The sequence below is a fragment of the Sorex araneus genome, chromosome 7, assembly GCF_027595985.1.
Source record: "Sorex araneus isolate mSorAra2 chromosome 7, mSorAra2.pri, whole genome shotgun sequence".
Taxonomy (NCBI): Eukaryota; Metazoa; Chordata; class Mammalia; order Eulipotyphla; family Soricidae; genus Sorex; species Sorex araneus.
The window spans coordinates 56688770-56709763 of record NC_073308.1 but is presented as its reverse complement, the minus strand read 5'-3'; the positions used below and the strand labels follow the sequence as shown (position 1 = coordinate 56709763).

General features: G+C 36.1%; 1 protein-coding gene across 1 annotated transcript; it reads left to right on the top strand.

The window, feature by feature from the left end:
* Window positions 1–325: 325 nt before the first annotated feature.
* Window positions 326–19790, top strand: TDO2 (tryptophan 2,3-dioxygenase). Its single transcript, XM_004606159.2, has 12 exons — window positions 326–426; window positions 626–731; window positions 2704–2794; window positions 4898–4968; window positions 6420–6547; window positions 8473–8659; window positions 10866–10973; window positions 13710–13821; window positions 15442–15499; window positions 16514–16593; window positions 17468–17558; window positions 19450–19790. The coding sequence occupies exons 1-12, from the start codon at window positions 392–394 to the stop codon at window positions 19601–19603; spliced, it is 1221 nt and encodes a 406-aa protein (XP_004606216.1). The 5' UTR covers window positions 326–391; the 3' UTR covers window positions 19604–19790.
* The last annotated feature ends 1204 nt before the right edge of the window (window positions 19791–20994 follow it).

The window sequence follows — 20994 nt, the reverse complement described above, 5'->3', positions numbered from 1 at the left end:
AATGATGTTTTACATCTGAACTCGATGTGAAACCTGTCCAAAGACCAGAATAGTTCAGTATGATTTTAGAAAAAAAAAAAAGACACCAAAGTGGCCTCTAATGTTTGCTACTTTGAATATCAAAACAGAACTTGGCAAGTCATTGATTCAGTTTGGCAGAATATCCACTTTTTGTAGCAAACAAATTGCCCCCCGGCATAAATGCATTCCAAAGTTTACAGAGTTTCTCTGTACCAATTGAAACGGGAGTCTGGTAAAGCGTGTGCAAGGGCTGATTGGCTCGTGCAGGGGAAACCAGAGGCATAAAAGGCAACTGCAGGGCATCTGGAAAGGCCAATGTTATCATCTTCTGGAGTGGAATCTTCTGCTTGTCTAAGAGTGCTTTTCCACCATGAGTGGGTGTCCATTTTTTGGAAATAATTTGGGGTGAGTATTTATCTCTATTCTCACTACAGCTTAGTTCTTAAAAATGCTATGCGGAAATACTTTAATTTCTGAATTTCAGTCTTGTGGTCCCTTATATTCCGTTGCTTAAAAAAATAAATGTACTTTAAAAATTAGTAGGTAATTTTAGGTAATTGTGTTTTCTCAAATTTTTTCCCCTCTTTTTTCATTGAACCTGCAGATATGTGTCTCAGAAATTATCGGTAGAAGGCAGTGAAGGAGACAATTCACAAGCCGGTGTGAACAAAGCCAGCAAAGGAGGGCTTATCTATGGCAACTACCTCCATGTAAGTGGCAAAGTCCTTTCAGGATTTACCTTTAATTGTTAGTTGTTGAAGCTTGCTAAGAGACAGGTTACTCAAAAGATACCCGAAAGGGTATTTTTTTTCCCTTTCACCAAATAGTTTGCTAGAACTAAAGATTAACTAGTTGATAGAAATGTGTGCTTTGCCTCTCACAAATTTTATAACAGCTAATTGAAAGGCATATGTGGAAATTCACCATTCTGACAGAGAAAGTAATTAGAGAGAAACCAGGATGTGGCAGAAGAGGCTAAGAAAGGCTAAGATGAAATATAGATAACTGGCAAGCATTGCACAATATGTATACATATAAAACCTTACCAATGAGTCAGCCCAGGCCAATGCAAATAAATGAATGCAGCTTTTCCCCTATTTTTTATAAAGTACAAATATTTGGCACATGTTTTCTTCCAATCATTACTTAATAGAAACGTTATTGATAAAATATACATATCTACCTGGGTGTTAGCCTATATAGCACTTTTAAAAAATGTATTTATTGGTTTTGTTGTCATACCCTGAGGTGCTCAGGACTTAGTCCTGTCATGGAATGGAACTGGGTTGACCATGTGCAAGGCAAGCATCTTACCCACTGTGCTAAAATATTTAGAAATTGTTTTGAAAAAAATTTCAGTCTGTTTATCTTATAGATTGTTTAGGAAGTAAAATGATTATAGTGCTTGGCGACTTTATCAATGGATTTCTAAGAATGAGCTGATAAAAAATGTTAAAATCTTCTTTCTTATAATAGGTTCTTGTCGGGGATGGGGAGGGGAGAGAGACCAGGAGATCTGTAACCAAATAAAAATAGTTATCAATCTTTGTCATCATTTCAAGAGATGTAAAGGGTCTGAATTCTCAATATATATGCTAGCATTTGTTATGATAGAATCCTATCCAATTTAATTTTTTCTCTAAAGAGTAAAAACCATAAATTTAACCTACCATTTATGACAAGATTCATTACTTAAAGAAAATAGAATGATCCCTGAGGATTTGAAAGCCTGAAGGACTTTTTTCAGCACTGTGTTCCACAAATTAAAGTTATTAGAAACTAAGTCTTGCAATTTAAAATCAGGTTTTCTTTGATTTCTTTTGATAGATGTTGAGACACTATGTTAAATTTCATAAGTTTAAAGGAGACTATGAATATGTCAGAATACTGATTTTTTTAAAGCTGTGTATTGGCAGACAAATCTATTTTATTTTGTGCATAAAATTCTAGAGTCAAACAGTGACCTAGAAGCCAGAATTTCTGGTTTTCTCTTTAAAAATAAAGAGTCTAATTTTGGCAAAGGTGATCGGGATTACTGAGTGGGAAAGTCTAAGTAAACTTAATTTTCATGAATTCTCTAGTGGGTTTTGAAGTTAACTATAACTAATATGAAATTGAGCCACTAAAGAAGAAGCTGTGCTTTGTTTAACTATGGGAAGTTTGAATTGGGTTTGGTTTGGTTGGTTTGATTATAGTTGACAAGCTAGGCAACATATCTAAAAATAGGTACTTAAGATTGTAATAATAAATTCATTTTTAAATTATTACAGTTGAAGTTATGTATTTATAACGGTGTTGTCAGGTCTGATCATGGTGCATGCTATAATCTCATCTCACCAGCACCAAAGGGCATATACCCTCCAACCCCCTATGTTCAAAATCCATTTTTTTAATTATAATTATATATATTATGGAAAAATATTTATGGAAAAATTTTAATATGCAATATTGAGGAATGCAACTCTGACTTTATACTTATATTGTGAAATAAATGCTGTCATAACATGACTTAATAGCAGCATCATCTCACATATATATTATTTCTTCTTATTTTGTGTTAAAACATTCAAGATGTTTGCTTGGCAATTGTCAAGAACATCATACCCTATGTACTAGTTTTAATAAGTTATCCCTCTCATAACTGTAAGTTTCTACAAAATCTTTCTGTTCCTTTCTTTAAAGTTGGAAAAAGTTTTGAATGCACAGGAACTTCAAAGTGAACTTAAAGGAAAAAAAATTCACGATGAACATCTTTTTATTATAACTCATCAAGGTAAGTGGCCTGAAAGATTGTATAATAACCAATTCTATAGACATTTCCCATCAATAATGAGTAAAGCTACAATCCTTTGAACTACAGGATATAGTAAAGGATCAAGAAATCAACTTTGTTACAAATCCTTGAGAATTTTTTTCTGTGAGATAATTCTCATAGGACTTGCTTCTGGGATTTTTTTTACCATCTTCACAGTTTTAACTTTACTTCTAATTGGATCAAGCAGGGCTTTAACTTTGTCCTAAATTCATGGGCTTTTCTTTCTCTTGGAATTCACAAGTAATTTGTAAGCTGCTACTATTTTTCAACTTGGAATTTTAAGAAAATATTATCAAGGAAAAAATCACCCACACTTATTATGACAACATATATAATCCTATACAAAAGTGATAAAACATGAAATGTAAATGTTGTCTTAAATGTAAATTTTTCTTTTTCCAAATTTCCAATCATAATAGAAAAAAGTCCATAACTTTAGGGGTTTAAAAAATCTTTGAACTCAGACTATGTGCGGAATTCGTGGATCCATTTCATAAAGTGCATGGTGACTCCAAAATATTACGGTTTTCTCTAGGAATGCTGGAACTATACAATTGTCTTCTAAGGACCAATGACTAATAATAGAGTTCCACTGTTAGACATCTGTATATCTTTTCCATCTAATTCTTAACCAGCTTATCATCCAATAGTTGCTTTCTTCCCTAATAGTCTAAAATAATAGAGTTCTTTGAGTAAAAAAAATAAGGATGAAAAGAAATATGCTTAATGTGTTAAATTACTTCTCCTGTTTTTATCTTCTTGCTTATGGCTTCCACAAGCAATCAATAGGAGGGGAATCATGACAGGACAGAACAAACTGAAATTTAGAAACTTGCTTATAGTATCATCTGTACTATTATCCACTATATAGAGATATTGTTGGGTTCTTCCATTGAGGGCCTTCTTATGAAGTAAGAAAATGTGTCTCTGGCACTGAGCCCAATATTCAGCACTTCATAAGTACACTACAAACAGTAGTTGCTCATACTATAGAGGAACACCTCTTCCATTCTGTCGTTCCAGATACAGTTCATACATCAAGAGATTAGCCACACAAGGTTTAAAAGAATAAATATAAAAACTAATGCATATTTGATTTGCCTTCTTCTAAGTACAAAAGACAGACCTTAAAAAAATCCCTTAGATGCAACTTAAAGTTATATAGCTTTATAACTTTAAGCTATAACTTAAGATATCATTTGAGTCCTCTGATTAGCCATTCAATAGCACCAAAGAGAATGCACTGGAGAGCTGTAAGATGATCAATTTTCTATGCTAATATCATGAAAACATTGTGTATTTAGTTCATTTCTTTATAAAACTTTCATCAAGTGTTTTTCTTTTACCAGATGTACAGTACTTATTACTGTAGAAACTGCTATGTAATAAAGAAAAATTAATTTTACAAAATTTTTGATTATTCACCATTTTGGACTCCTTATAACAGGTTAAAATCCTGGAAACCAAAACCTTGCCACATTGGCTATGTTAGTGTGTATACTTTTCTCTATTTATAGATGAAGCTGACTTTCACTTCTGATTTCACACATACTTTCAGCTTCTATATGAAGTTAGAAATAGGTGATGTGTTGTAGCCTAATATACTTTATTTGCTGTGAAGTCGATGTAATAGTGAATATTAAGCATGCAGATAACTTACCCAATTTATTAAAACGTTCAGTAAAGGAGGCTAATGTACCTTTATTACTAATTTTGCTCACAGCACTGTTTCTCAATCTTCAACACACTGTGGCCAGCTCTGACTTTGTTTCCTTCTTTTGGCCTACCTGTCCTACCAGCTGGCCCTCAGTTCCATGCTATGACCCCTCATGTATGCAGTTTTTTACCTTGGACCCCCTTGAAATATACAAGGGCCCCATGGAGGACCATTTGGCACTCACTTGGTTGAGAATTGTGGTTCATAGCATAAAATAGAGCATTAATGGTATTGATTATGATTACACATATACTTCTCTCTCAATGTGTTAAATATGTCTTAGTTATAATTATTAACATAAGATTCTCATTATATTCTAACTGATAATAGTTTTCTTCTTGCAGCATATGAACTCTGGTTTAAGCAAATACTCTGGGAATTAGATTCTGTTCGAGAGATCTTTCAGAATGGTCATGTGAGTTATTCTATCAGTATATTGGTTTCAGATATGGGGAATGTGTAGAAAATACCATTAATAATAGAGATACATACCAACAGATGGAAGTATTTTTTTTCTTTTATTGAATCACCATGTGGAAAGTTACAAAGTTTTAAAGTTTAAGTCTCAGTTATATAATGCTCGAACACCCATCCCTTCACCAGTGTACATATTCCACCACCAAGAAATGGAAGTATTTCTTAATGGGGAAAAAATCTACTTTTTCTGAGAAGACATTTTAGTTCTATTTTCTAGTGTATTATTGACAGGAAACTACCCACTGCTTTAGTTTGCATTTAAATCTCAGTTTCAAGCACTTTGTTCACCGGTTTTGTTTTGCCCATTAAAAGTTGTTATAATTGACACTAGATTACTGGGATAGCTAATGTAGACAATTAGGTTAGCAGGTAACAGGTCTGTATTGTAATGAATTTGATTGTGGGAAGAGAGAACAATAACGAAGAAAGTCAAATGGGAGGAGAAATAAAAAGGAGGAAAAGAGTTGAAGCAGGAAAGAGAAGACAGGGAAGGGGATAAGGAATAACAGACAAGGAAGTTCAAAAACAGAAGCAAAATGTGCAGAGTTTGGGTGATTTTAAAAAGTTTGACCTGCACCTTTCTACCTTGCATACAACTTATTGCTTCTACACTCTTTCCAAATACCCTCACAGCGGAGGGTCTTCTGCTTCTGAGAGACTGAACCAAGAGAGTCTGGGAATCAAATCCGGTCATAGAATCACACGCACACAGTCCTTCTCTATAAGTCACTTCATTGCCATTTCCATTTTCAACAACTTCCACTCTCAGTAAAGAAAAGATTTTTCTACTGATCTTTAATCTGCACCCACAAATCCCCTTGCCACCTCGGCCTTTATTTCTTGAAAGAAAACTGAAACATTTGTTTTGCAATCCAAGGTACCGTGTTCAAAACACACTCCACATTTGGTTACATGCTATTTTATGTCTTGAAGGAAAAGAAAACAAGATGATTCTGATTCTGCAGTTGTTTCGGGCATGCAATTCATAGTCGCATGTTCAGGGCCAGGGAGGGCTGGTTGGGGTGCCTTGCTTGTGTGACAATCTGGGATATATCCTAGGTGTTGTCAAAGAAGTGAAAAAAGCACCAAGGTTGTCTAAACATGCAACATACACTGAAAGTGCAGTTTAATGCTCACATTCCTAAGGGTGACATGAGGATGGTGGTGGAGGATCAGGGTCAGGTTAGTGATGGTGGAATGCAGTGACTTTTTGTGCCAATACTATATACTGTAATACTACTGTTACCATATTACCTGAAGCATAATAAAAGTTTAAATAAAAATTAAAAAAATAAAATTGACGCTACAGAACATATTGTTGCTATAGTCTATTTTGTATCTCCTAGAAACCGAAATGTTTTTATTCTGTGTTTTATTTGTAACCATCAGGTCAAAGATGAAAGGAATATGCTTAAGGTTGTTGCTCGGATGCACCGAGTCTCTGTCATCCTCAAACTCCTAGAACAGCAGTTCGCCGTGCTAGAGACGATGACACCCTTGGATTTCAATGACTTCAGGTGTGTCTCTAAGGCTCTATCAAAATGCAGTGAAATTTACCTTCTTATTCCAGTGGGCTATAGGAGAACATGAGTATACCCTAGGATTCTAATGGTCTGTCCTACTCATACTTTGTCACACAAGTACTTGAGCATCTGGGAAGTGATCAAAAAGCATTTAGTCATCCACTTTGGCATTCATACAATACAATTCAGGGACTTTCAATTCATCTTCATGTGCCTGTTTTTAATTTATAAAGGATTTTAAACAATTTTCCAGATAGAAAAAAATGGCTGGTTCAATACATGAGGTTAAGTTTATACAAACATAAAACTTAAAAATGAAAAAGAGTAATAAATAACACAAGCTAACAAAAGCATCAGTATTTGGCTATAAATTCAACAGTATATTGTAGCTTTATATTTCCAGAAAGTTAAAACCAAAACTATACTGTATGTGTATGCATATATAAACACTGTTAATATATGTGTCTGTGTATATATGAACATGAGTTGATGTACATATGTATGTGTACATACATACACATATATATGTGTATATATATTTGTATATATATATAGTGGGTTTTACAAATTAAAATTTGAGAAGAAGTTTTTTTTGTGTCTTGGATAATACCTGCTGATCTGCTGATCCTCAGGTTCACTCCTGGTAGTCCTGGGGATCACGTGTGATGCCAAGGGCATAACTGAAGTTAGCAGAGTGTGCGGCAAGCCCCTGCACTGCACTGTCTCTTGAGTCCCTGAGAAAGCTTTAGTAGAGTTCACTGAGTGCATTCAGGGGCTAGCAAGAGGGTACAGAGGTTAAGGCACATTCCTTGCATTCAGTTCAATCCCTGGCACCACATAGTCCTCTGTGCACCCCTGAGAGGGACCCCCCTAGCACAAAGCTGGGAACAAACCCCCAAAACCTCAAACCAAAGGCAAAATATAAGAACTTTAGATACATTTAATGATTTAATATGGCCTATCTCAACATGGTTCACAAAGAAAAGATAACAAGATTTCTTTCTGGTGGATTTAGAAACTTGAAATTTTTATCTGAGAGATGAAGAAAATTTACTGGGATAGATAGATATGCCTGGTTGTGTAATAATAATATTTTTGAGTGTCTGTTTTGTGCTAGGCAATATTCAATTTTTTACTTATAGTATCTTAGTGGTGCTTATAATAATAGTGAGATTAATGAAAATATCTGAGAATGTAATTTAAATTTAAGTAGCTTATACAGAAGTGTTTAGCATTCTTTTCTCTCTTTCTTTATTTTTTGCTTTTTTGGGTCACACCCAGCAATGCACAGGCATTACTCCTGGATCATGCACTCAGGAATTACTTCTGGAGGTGCTCGGGTGACCATATGGGATGCTGGATATCGAACATGGGTGCATGCAAGGCAAACACTCTACCCACTGTGTTATCACTCCAGCGCCTGTTTAGTATTCTTAACTATGAAATATTGCTCAATTTTTACCTGTCTTTATTTCAGAAAAATTTCATACACATACATACACCACTATCTCTCTATATATGTATATATTTGTACATATATACACATATATGTATGCATATTGACAGTACTTACATGAATTATGTGTACAAATATATGTATATCTACACACATGTATACACATGCATATGTATACACCAAACAAACAGGCATATATATCAAAAGCATTTTACAAGCAATACATATCCAACTTGAAGTTAACTGATCAATGGGGCCAATTATTTCAGAAGTTCATTTCTTTGTTCCAGTACAAACAAATCAGAGGTCCAACTCAAGACTGTTGTGTGTCTGTGTTTTGATGATTAGAAGATTAAAATGGATAAATATTCACCCCAGGAGAAAAGAATTCCATGAATTCACAGAGCCTACGCTGCTAACTTGTCCTTTCTCTTCTCTCCCAATCACCTGTTTATTCTTTAAGAGATTACTTAGCTCCAGCATCAGGCTTCCAGAGTCTGCAATTCCGACTCTTGGAAAACAAGATAGGTGTGCTCCAGAGCCTGAGAGTGCCGTACAATAGAAGACACTATCGAGATAACTTCAGAGGAGAAGACAATGAGCTGCTACTCAAGTCTGAGCAGGAGAAAACACTTCTGCAACTAGTGGAGGTACCTGCTCAAATGTTATTTCTAAAATCTATTCCTGTCAATTGTGCTAGATCAGAATTTAAAAACTCATGAAATTTGAATGGCAGTGGTTGGAAATAAGAATGGAAAGAATTCATAAAAATATAAAATTCCTAAATTCAGCTAATTAAAATAATCAAAATGGTAGAAATTCAATTGGGAACTTTAGTAATAAGTTTCGTACTGAATAATACTGAATAACATCATAATCTTATCATTAGAACAATCTTTTTTAATACGCCAACTAAGGCAGTATCTAGTTAGCTGATGTTTTAAGTTCAATTCAATGAGCTATTTAATGAGACTCATTTTTAAAAAATTTAGAATGAAAAATTATACAAATTATGTATTTCTTCCATTAAACCAAATTACAAAGATTAAATTTCCCAGACTGTTTTCTTCAAAGCTTAATTCTCTGTAGGTCTAGAAATAGCCTTGAAGAATTATCACCATATTTTTTCATAAGTAAATTATTAAATAAGGTTTTATGATTTTTATTTCCTTCATAAAGACTGTTCCTTTGCAGCGGAGCAGAGTAAATTTTGTTTTATAGCAAACTATGCTCTGTTTCCTAACAGGGTGCTCAAAATATGAATTTGTTTAAAATATTATGTATCATGCTAGATGACAATTCATAAAGATAGGGAAAGAATCACAAAACTAATTTCAATATTAAATATAGATTATATAAGAAACCACAGAGTTGCATGGGTTTGGTTTTAATTTTAGATTTAAAAGTCTTTTTCTGGGGGATCTTTGATATTTTTTTTTATTCTTTAATTAGTGAATCACCATGAGGGTACAGATACAGAATCACACATGTTAGAAATTGTTTTTCCCTCATACAATGTTCACAAACACATCCCTCCACCAGTGCCCGTTCTCCATCACCAATAAACCCAGTATCCACCCCCAACCCCACCTCTCCCCCACCCCAGCCTGCCTCTGTGGCAGGATACTCCCTTTTGATCTCTCTCTCTCTCCAATTGGGTGTTGTGGTTTGCAATAGGGGTATTAAGTGGCCATTGTGTTCAGTCTCTAGTCTACTTTCAGCACACATCTCCCCTCCCGGGTGGGATCTCCAACCACATTTTACCTGGTGTTCCTTTCTCTATCTGAGCTGCCTTTTCCCCCAGCCTGTGAGACCAGCTTCCAAGCCATGGAGCCAACCTACTGGTACTTATTTCTACTATTCTTGGATATTAGTCTCCTATTCTGTTATTTTATATTCCACAGATGAGTGCAATCTTTCTATGTCTATCTCTTTCTGACTCATTTCACTTAGCATGATACTTTCCATGTTGATCCACTTATATGCAAAGTTCATGACTTCAATTTTTAACAGCTGCATAGTATTCCACTGTATAGATGTACCAGGGTTTCTTTAACCAGTCATCTGTTCTCCAGCACTTGGGTTTTTTTCAGATTCTGGCTATTGTAAACAGTGCTGTGATGAACATATAAGTGCAGATGTCATTTCAACTATACTTTTTTGCTTCTCTGGGGTATATTCCCAGTAGCGGTATTGCTGGGTCAAATGGGAGCTCAATTTGTAATTTTCTGAGAAGCATCCATATTGTTTTCCAGAAGGGCTGAACCAGTCAACATTCCCATCAGCAGTGTAGATGGTTCCATTTCTCCCCACATCCTCTCCAACAGCGGTTGCTTTTGTTCTTTTGGATGTGTGCCAGTCTCTGTGGTGTGAGATGGTATCTCATGGTTGTTTTGATCTGCATCTCCCTAATGATTAGTGATGTAGAGCACTTTTTCATGTGTAGATTGAAAAGTCTTTTGGAATATTTAAAAAATTGAGTAGTTAGTTGGTTTCAAAGTTGCAACATAGACAATGCTCTAGCTTTTATGTGTCATTAATTTCTTCAGTTCCCAAAACAAAGCATTTTGAGAACAAATAAGATTTCATTAAAGCATGCATAGATGTTGACCGACTTATAGAACAGATTGAAATTTTCATGATAAAACTTTTTATGAGGCACAAACATTAAATGCTTATCTTAAAGATTAAGAAAATAAATCCTATCCCATAATGGAAAAATTAAGTTAAAGAGAAAAACAAACACACAGAAATGCTTGTTTCCTAAAAATTACAAAAAAATGCTGTCAAATTATAGTGTACTTTACATATTTTAAAGTGTATAATGTATTCACTTAAAAATCACATTTCTTTAAGGCTTGGCTGGAAAGAACACCCGGTTTAGAGCCACATGGATTTAACTTCTGGGGAAAATTGGAAAAGAACATTGTCAAAGGTCTGGAAGAAGAATTCACAAGGATTCAGGTATTTATGATATGTTAAGTAAATACAAGTTTTCTGAAATAGAACTAGTGGTAGTTTTATTTTAGTGACTTTTTACTTCTTCACTTTTTCTTAAATTCACACGTTCACAAATATATCTGCTTAGAAAATATTACATGCCAGATTTGTGTGTAAGATAATTTTGTAAAATAATTTATGTATAATTAGTATGTGTGAAACAATTCTTTCAAATTAAGTTCATCATAGACAATGCTATGTGTGATTGTTAAGTGACATTAATAGCCACTTGCTTTTCTATTGAGAATTTTATTTTATGATAAATTCTAGGAAAGAACCTTGTCTTTCAAACGATCATTCAACTAAGTATATTTATTCCCTTTTACTTTCAAATTGCTGAACCACAGGCAGTGGTATGGGTCAAACTGGGGTCAGCAGTGAGCAAATTCAGCTCTTTCACCATTTTACTTTATTTTATTATTTTATTTTTTTAATTTTATTGAATCACTGTGAAATGGCTACAAGCTTTCATGTTTGGGATACAATCACACAGTGATCAAACACCCATCCCTGCACCAGTGCACATTCCCCACCACCAATATCCCAGGTATACCCCCACTCTCCCAACCTCCCCCTGCCTCCACGGAAGACAATATTCCCCATACTCTCTCTCTACTTTTCTACTTATGGCCTGCATTGAGAGGTCATCATGTTTGGTCCGTTATCTACTTTCGGCACACATCTCCCATCCCAACTGATTCCTCCAGCCATCATTTTCTTAGTGATCCCTTCTCTATTCCATCTGCCTTCTCTCCTTGGCTCGTGAAGTAGGCTTTCAGCTATGGAACAATCCTCCTGGCCCTTATATCTACTGGCCTTGGGTGTCAGCCTCATGTGATGTTATTCTATACTCTACAAATGAGTGCAGTCCTTCTATGTCTCTCCCTCTCTTTCTGACTCATTTCACTTAGCATAATACTCTCCATGTCTATCCATTTATAAGCAAATGTCATGACTTTATCTCTCCTAACAGCTGCATAGTATTCCATTGTGTAGGTGTACCAACACTTTAACCAGTCATCTGTTCTAGGGCACTTGGGTTGTTTCCAGATTTTGGCTATTGTGAACAGTGCTGTAATGAACATATAGATACAGATGTCATTTCGACTGTGCTTTTATGTATCCTCAGGATATATTTCCAGAAGTGGTATTGAGGGTCATATGGAAGCTCAGTTTCTAGTTTTTGAAGGACTGTCCATATTGTTTTCCAGGAAGGCTGGACCCGTTGGCATTTCCACCAACAGTGAAAGAGCATCCCTTTTTCCCCACATCCAGGCCAGCACTGGTCGTTTTTGTTCTTTTGAATGTGTGCCAGTCTCTGTGGTGTGAGATGATATCTCATTGTTGTTTTGACTTGTATCTCCCTGATAACTAGTAATGTGGAACATTTTTTTTATGTGCCTTTTGGCCATTTGTATTTTTTTTTGAGGAAATTTCTGTTCATTTATTCTCCCCATTTTTTGATAGAGTTGGAGGTTTTTTTCTATACAATTCTACTAGTGTCTTGTATATCCTGGATATTAATCCCTTATTAGATGGGTATTTTGTAAATATACCTTCAACCTTTTATGATCTTTCTGACTCCCCTCTGTTTTTTGAAAGAGTTCTTTCAATAATGTTGGTTCTTTATTTTTAGGTGATTAATTTTTGCTCCAGTTGAATTGGCTGAGTAGTAAGAAGGGGCATAGTCATAAAAATCAGAATTTTCTAAAGTGAATCAATATATATCAACTAAACAGAAATATAAAGATGAAAACATAAAATCTTAGGATGGATAGAAATAACAACAGTGGGTAGGATTGTAGTTGACCCAGGTTTAATCCCTGACATTCAATAAGGTCACCGAGCACCTCCAGAAGTAATTCTTAGGTGCAGAGTCAGGAGTAATTCCTTAACATTATCAGGTGTACCAAATATATATATATATATATATATATACACACATATATATATACATACACATATATACCAACTATATATGTATATATAATGTTATTTTCACAAATCATAATATTAAACCTTGAGTTTTAATTATGCTGATAATTTCCTGTATGAGTAATTCTTGGGGCTGGAGTGATAGCACAGCAGGTAGGGCATTTGTTTTGCACGCAGCCAGCTGGGTTCGATTCCTCCATCCCTATCGGAGAGGCCAGCAAGCTACTGAGAGTATCCCACCCGCACGGCAGAGCCTGGAAAGCTACCCGTGGCATATTTGATATGCCAAAAACAGTAAGAACAAGTCTCACAATGGAGATGTTACTGGTGCCCACTCGAGCAAATCAATGAGCAAAGGGATGACAGTGATAGATTGATGAGAAATTCTTATTTTTTCCTAAGTGGAATTATTTTACTTTCTTGTTAAATAATTGCTGTCTAAAATTAGTTCATTTTAATCCCCTATATATATGTATATATATATATATATATATCTCCAGTTTTGCCCATCTCAACCTATTTCTCATAATATATATGAAGAGAATATTTATGTTTGACAAATCAAACTTAAATAAAAGAATTGAACCAGAGATGTGAGAAAGAATTCATGAGCCATAATCTTTAAATTATATCTTTAAATGATATAATAAATATGCCAACTTCAACTTTTTAAATTGTTCCTACGCATCTTTTTTTTCACAAGCAATATTTTTAAAAATAAAAATTATCCTCTCTCAGGAATATTAATTGAGTTTTTCTATTAAGGCTAATGAGGAATCAGAGGAAAAAGAGGAGCAAATGGCTGAATTTCAGAAACATAAAGAGGTATTACTGTCCTTATTTGATGAGAAACGACATGAACACCTTCTGAGTAAAGGTTAGCACTTTTGTTCTAAGAATTCTTTTCCTGTATTGAATGATTGTGATATCAAACTATTAAAACACACTTGGGAGAAGTAAAATGGAAATTTATATTCTTCTCATAAAAACACTGTTAATGTTTGCAACAATAACCTTTTGTAACAGTATTCAATACCCTTTATCTTACAACCTTACAAATGTTTTATAATCTTTAAAACATGAGGGATACCAAGATATATTGAACACAAATTTTCAAGTAATTTGGAATCCATTGGGGACAGATTTGAAGATAATCAAGGAATATTAAATACTACAGAAATGTAGAAATAAGAGATAATACTATAATGAAGCATAGGGTAGCATCGAAAATGAAGAAAATTTCTTAAAAGACCAGGAAAAAGTACAAATTTAGACAGGCATTTGGCATACTTAATACAAAGTATTTATATGAACTGATTTATAGAAATTAATTTATAGCAATTAATTTCCCAGAGTATTGGGTTAATATAATCAATATCTGTATTGAACTCTTTTATTTTAGAATTATTGTGTTCATTTTTATTAGTAAATTTATATAGTAACTTTAAATTTTTTTAACATATGATGATGTAAAATTCAGTAGTGTAATATCAGTACAAGGCTTAGTAGCAAATAAAACTGGAGTTTGGAGAGAGTACAGTGGGTAATGTGCCTGTGTTGCATGTGGCTCATCTGTGTTTGTACCCTAATACCACACATGGTCTTCTGAACACAGAACCAGAGTAAGTTCAGAACACAGACAAATAAAGAAAGGAAAAAGGAAGGAAAGATGGGAGGAAGGAAGGAAGGAAGGAAGGAAGGAAGGAAGGAAGGAAGGAAGGAAGGAAGGAAGGAAGGAAGGAAGGAAGGAAGGAAGGAAAGAAGGAAGGAAGGAGGAAAGAGGAAGAAAGGAAGGAAGGAATGAAGGAAGGAAGGAAGAAAGGAAGGAAGGAAGGAAGGAAGGAAGGAAGGAAGGAGGGAGGGAGGGAAGAAGGGAAGAAGGAAGGACAAATAGAAAAAGGAAAATGAAAAAATTAGCATTGAATTTTTAAGCATGAAAGTTGTTAGTCCCATTTTTTGTAAAACCTCAATAGAGAACAGAGCAATTTTGTTCTCATGCAGAGCAAACCCTCTCATTAGAACACCCAATTACAATTAATTATAATTATTGTGTTCCTTACAGCCAAGTCACCTTCAGTAATTTTAGTAATTTTAAGTAAATTAAAGAAAATTGAAACATTAAAAAATCTTGTGAAAAGTTTTATTATTACTACATACATTATGAATCCTGCAAGTTAAGTATTTTCTGATAAGGTAGTCCTAATATGTCAATCAAAAATATTGAGACATTAAAGAATATACACATATGTTATAATAAATATATTTTAAACTATATTAGGGTACATTTAATATATATTGCACATTATATACTTATTATAAAATTCAATATAACTTTTGTGTCTTATGTGACAGTTTTACAATTCATGCTAAGGGACAAAATGTTTTCAGCCAACATTCACATTACTTTCTAAATATATTTAACAATTATTTGAGATATAATTACTTGATGACAAATTAAAATAAGATTGTCTTAAATTGCCTACTTTATATCTCTCAGGTGAGAGACGATTATCCTACAGAGCTCTTCAAGGGGCCTTGATGATATATTTTTACAGGTAAAAACAAATCAGAAAGAATTTAATAATGAGAATGCATATAAATATTGTGTATCAGTATAATATTTGTAAATAGCAATAATATAATTGTCTATAGTATCATTGTACCATTGTATCATTGTATAATATCATTGTATCTATAATATCAAGTCTTTAAGGATAGGTCTCATTTCCCTGACCCTGAAAGAGCTTCCAATCGTTGGGAAAGACAAATAAGGAGAGGCTGCTAAAATCTCAGGGCTGGGAGGAATAGAGACATTACTGGTGCCCACTTGAGTAAATCGACAAACAACGGGATGACAGTGTTACAGTGATAGTGACAGTGGAAGTCTTTGCCTACACATTTCCCTAAACTGGGAAACGTTTTGTAGTGTGTACCTTTGTGTTGCTTTTTGTTTGGAATTCATGTCCAGTGTCTCATTGGTCACTGTAGCAATGCTCGGGGTGAAGGGTGAGAGGCTGGCATGCAGAACCAAGGACTGAACCTGAATGTCCTGCATGGAAAGCGAGCGAGCCTGCGTGCGCATGCACACACACACACACACACACACACACACACACACTTTAAAATCTATCTCCTTATCTTATGTCTGTCTTTTAATTAGAATTGATATTAGAAGCAACTCTTGCCGTTACAATTACACAACATTTTCTAAACTTTTCTAATGTTGCACACTGTAACATTCCAATTTTTTTTTCTTTTTGGGTCACACCTGGCGATGCACAGGGGTTACTCCTGACTCTGCACTCAGGAATTACCCCTGGCGGTGCTCAGGGGACCATATGGGATGCTGGATTTGAACCTGGGTCTGCCGCGTGCAAGGCAAACGCCCTACCCGCTGTGCTATGGCTCCAGCCCAGTAACATTCCAATTTTTGAGATGAAGAAACTAAGGCTGGTGGAGAATTCCTCAAGGCCATAGGTCTGGAGAAAGAAAGTTTCCAGGATCAGCAGGTTCTCAAACTCATGTTCTTCCTAACACTTTGCTTGAATCAATTCCTGCTTTGTCCTTAGGGAAGAGCCTCGGTTCCAGGTCCCCTTCCAGTTGCTGACGTCTCTTATGGACATAGATTCGCTCATGACCAAATGGAGATGTGAGTCCCCGCCTCCCCCCAGACCCCACTTTCTTCATTCACCCTCCTCCCTTCAACCTGCTCTCATCCCCTCTCTTTCCTTCCGTCCCAGCTTATGGGCGAGTCGCATTTCTCAAAACCAGTTTGGCAAAGGCGCTGACAGCAGGTACAGCGCTTAGGACTCCGAGAGAAGCCTGTAAAGTGCCTTCTTTGATAATCACGAATCATGAAATCCCATTAATTGTCGATTTCTCAAGCGGGCTCAGTAACCTCTCCATTTGTCCTTTCCCTGAGATCTTAGAAGTCTCTCCCAACTCAGCCCTCTCAGCAATGTCGCATTGGAGGCTCTTCAGGGTCAGGGGAATGAGATCCAGCTTGTTACTGGCTGTAGCATATGAATACACCATGGGAAGCTTGCAAGGCTGTCCCATGTGGGCGGAAACTCTCAGAAGCTTGCCAGTTTCTCCCAGAGGGAGAAGTAGGCTACAAGATATCTTTGATAATCAGAAGACAAAAATGAAAGAAAAATTCACATTGGCTACACAGTTACAAAATCCAATTGCAACTGTTTCTAGTGCAGGAAGAAAGGACCCCAAATGGTAATAGTGGCCTGGGTTTACGGGAGGAGTTTTCAGGTGGCCTTGCTCTTCCCAACTGTTTCCAGGGCTGAGAGCAATGAAGGATGAAGTTAAGCGCAGGAAGCCAGCGCCAAGCAGAGTGCCAGGCAACCTCCGGGTCCCAGCTGGCTCCCCCACATAAACCTTTCGTGGGGCGTAAGTGATAAGCTGGGAGCGTTTTCTCAGAAGCAATCATCATTACCAATCCCTTGCATCTAGGACTTTGTGCAACTAATGGCAGAAAAGTCTCCACGGGGTTCATTTGTGTGTTTGTCCAGATAACCATGTGTGCATGGTGCACAGGATGCTGGGCAGCAAATCCGGCACCGGCGGGTCCTCGGGCTATCAGTACCTGCGCTCCACAGTGAGGTGAGCTCCAAGAAACCCTCTGTGTCTCTCAGTCAAAGCAATGGATTCTTTGTCTTTCCCTCTGTGTTCAAAATCATTTTTATCTGTTCCCCTCTGAACGGCTGACAGCACATTGGTGATGAAGGTGAAAGTCTTTCTATTGCCTGAGGCAGGGAGATGGCTCCGGAGCTGGAGCGTATGATTTGCCTCAGGTCTGATTCCTGACACAGCATGGTGCTTTGAGCACCTCCAGAAAAGAAGTCCAGCCCAGGACTGCACAGGCACCAAGTATGAGGACCTTGCCTTGCATGTCCTGACCCCAGTTTGAGCTCCCTTTCCGCATATGGTCCCCCCACGACTGCCAGGAGAGATCCCTCAGCATAGAGGCAGGAGTCAGGCCTGAACATCACTGGATGTGGCCCCCAAGTAAATAAACAGTCAAATGCAAATCCCTAGTTTTGGAAACGCTTGATTTGAATCCTGTGATGAGGAGAAACGCCGGTCGCTTTAGCCATTGGTGAGGACATGAAGGTGTTAGACCACATGGAAATATCTTCAACACATTCTAGTCCAAGTTGAGGCTCTAATGTTTTCATTAATTCTAGTAATACCCTCTTGGCAAGATGAATGATGTGATTACAAAACTTTTTCATTTCCCGATAGGACTTTTTTCATAGCATGAAATCCCCCTTCATCTTGTTTGCCCATTTACACTGTTTACCAGAAAGATCATTAGAATGTACTGAGCACTTAAAACATACTAGCATGATTTTTAGGACATTTCTTTTCCTGTTTAGTGTCAATAGCATTATAGATGAATAAATAAAAAGATAATTCAGAAAATGGAGACATTTATAGATTTCTTGGGAAAGGAAAGTCATCTCATAAATGAAGTAGATATTCATATTTATTTTCCTTTGTTAGTATACTGATTGCCTAAGTTATAAATTGCATAGCTTCAATTTTTCATCATTTTGATACATTTCACTTTCACTGGGAATAATCTCCAGATCTGCTGATTTAAAACCTATTGATTTGAATTTTCACAACCGTTACACATTATCTCTTTCTCTGGAATAAATTCTGTAAGTAAGAAAAGGATTGTTATTACAAAGTGAGCAAACGCAGGAGTGGGTGGTGGGTGTGTCGTTTTTTCTGGTAAGTTTCCACAAAGGCAAGTCATAAGGTTTAAACAATTGCCCAAGTTCCCACCAGAGGCAATTAACAGACAAAATATGAACCCAAAATTTCATATTTGGTTCCAGAGTAAGTGATCTCTAAAACTGTAACTGTTAAATAGCTCTCACTAATGTATAAGAGCTATTTTTAAAGAAGCACTCTTAGGAACTTTTGTTCTGACTCTAAAATGACACTTTTTTTAAAATTCATTCATGGCAGTTAGTAGAGAGCCATCTTGCAATTGAGAAGTATGTTCCTTTCTTACAATGCGGAGGGTACTGGGGGATATTCCTCTTTGAACTTGGCTAACAAGGCTGCTGAATCAATGCCAGGGTTTGAATGTGATGCTACTCTGGGTCTTGTAATGCAGGAGAATGACTGGACAACCCTAACAGTGTTTGGGGGGAATCTTCTGGACCATATACAGGGTTGCCCCAGTAATGATCAGGGCAACAAATGAGTGGTGCCAAGGATGGAACAGGGTCACCTACGTGAAAGACATGTACCCTAACTGCTATAAGATCCAACATGTTTGAATATGGAATTAAAATGACTCTATCTTAAAACTAATAGTACTTAATATATATATACATGTTGATATGCATGATATGTCACAGATACTGAATGCTGATTATTTGTAGCAAAATATTTATCTGAGTAATAAAATTGATGGAGTTTTTTAATATGTCATGTCAATAAATGTAAAACATTTGTGTATGTATGTTTTTTCCAGTGACAGGTACAAGGTATTTGTAGATTTATTTAACCTTTCAACATATCTGGTTCCCCGGCACTGGATACCGAAGATGAATCCAATCATTCATAAATTTCTTTATACGGCAGAATATTGTGACAGCTCATACTTCAGCAGTGATGAATCAGATTAAATCACCTGCAAAAATCTATGAAGAACATCGATTTCCCAGTCTATTTTTTTAGATTTCTATGCATTTTCATAAACACAGAGAAAAACACTAATGTACTGTATGTATATACATGAATACCATGATTCTCTAATTCAATTCTGGAAATAGTTGTATTACCTAATTTTTGTGATGATTAAAATTAACCATTCCAAATAAAAAAAACCTGATTAAATTATAGCATTGTATAGTGTTTTTCTGTTAAAAATTCAGTCTCCTGTGATACATATATTCATATACCCTCAACTGTGGCTATCCAAATAGCTTATGCAAGAAAATGTGTTATTCTCTACAAAGACCTTTGCCATCAAAAACCTTGCTTGTATTTGTTAGGGCTTTTAATAAAGTACAAAAATGTATCCAGAGAATTTCCTGGAGGGGAGTTATTGGATAAGTATGCCATAGGTCAAGGAATTGAAAAGAGTCTGGGAAATGTGAGGTCATAGTAGTGGATTAAGTTCCTGGATTTCTATATTCCTGGAATACCTTCAAGGTCCTCAGTGTCTCTGTTTTAATCTGTCCTTGGTGTAGATCATTCCCTTGGGTCTCAGTTCCAGCATCCTGCAGTTCCCGAGGGTCAACCCAGAAGACACAGATCCTGGTTTCACACCCCCAGACTCGCAGGGTTCTAAGTCCAGGAGGCAGCTAGAATGCCCAAGAGGATTGGGGGAGACGCAAAGAACAGTTCCTGAAAGAGAAAAATGCTCTTTCCAAAAAAAAAAAAAAAAGTTATAAGTAGCTTAAGGGATAACCCAGTTCATTTCTTTCCTTTTTTTTTCTTTTTGGGTCACACTTGGTGATTCACAGGGGTTACTCCTAACTCTTGCACTCAGAAATTACTCCCGGAGGTGCTCAGGGGACCATATGAGATGCTGGGTGCTGGGAATCAAACCCAGGTTGGTCATGTGCAAGGCAAACACCCTACCCACGGTGCTATCACTCCAGCCCCCAGTTCATTTCTAATAAAAAGAAATATTAGATTACTCGAAATAACAAGGGTTTGTCAATTTTTCTAGCTCAGCCTTGATATCTTTAGATATCTTTTATAACTAAATTCTCCTTAGGAGAGGAGAGGATAAATTCAAAGGATTCTACTAGAAATCTAAATATACATTGTGGGTGGATAAATAGGATTGGGGTTCAGGTGTTCTCTTATATGTGGCTGACCCCAGTGTAATTGCTGTACAGATATGGTCCACCAAGTACTGCTGGCAACAGCCAGCAAGCACCACCAGGCTCAATGTTGTCCATCACAATAAAACTAGACCAATAATTTTTATCTCTAACAAATAGTAAGTTCTTGATGGAATTGAACAATTCTTTTGTATCAATGGGAAATTTCACTTATAAGGCTC

Coding starts and splice junctions, on each gene's coding strand:
- TDO2 (XM_004606159.2), top strand. CDS start 392: ATGAGTGGGTGTCCATTTTTTGGAAATAATTTGGG. Junction 427..625: donor TTTTTTGGAAATAATTTGGG/GTGAGTATTTAT, acceptor TTGAACCTGCAG/ATATGTGTCTCAGAAATTAT. Junction 13,822..15,441: donor TGAACACCTTCTGAGTAAAG/GTTAGCACTTTT, acceptor TATATCTCTCAG/GTGAGAGACGATTATCCTAC.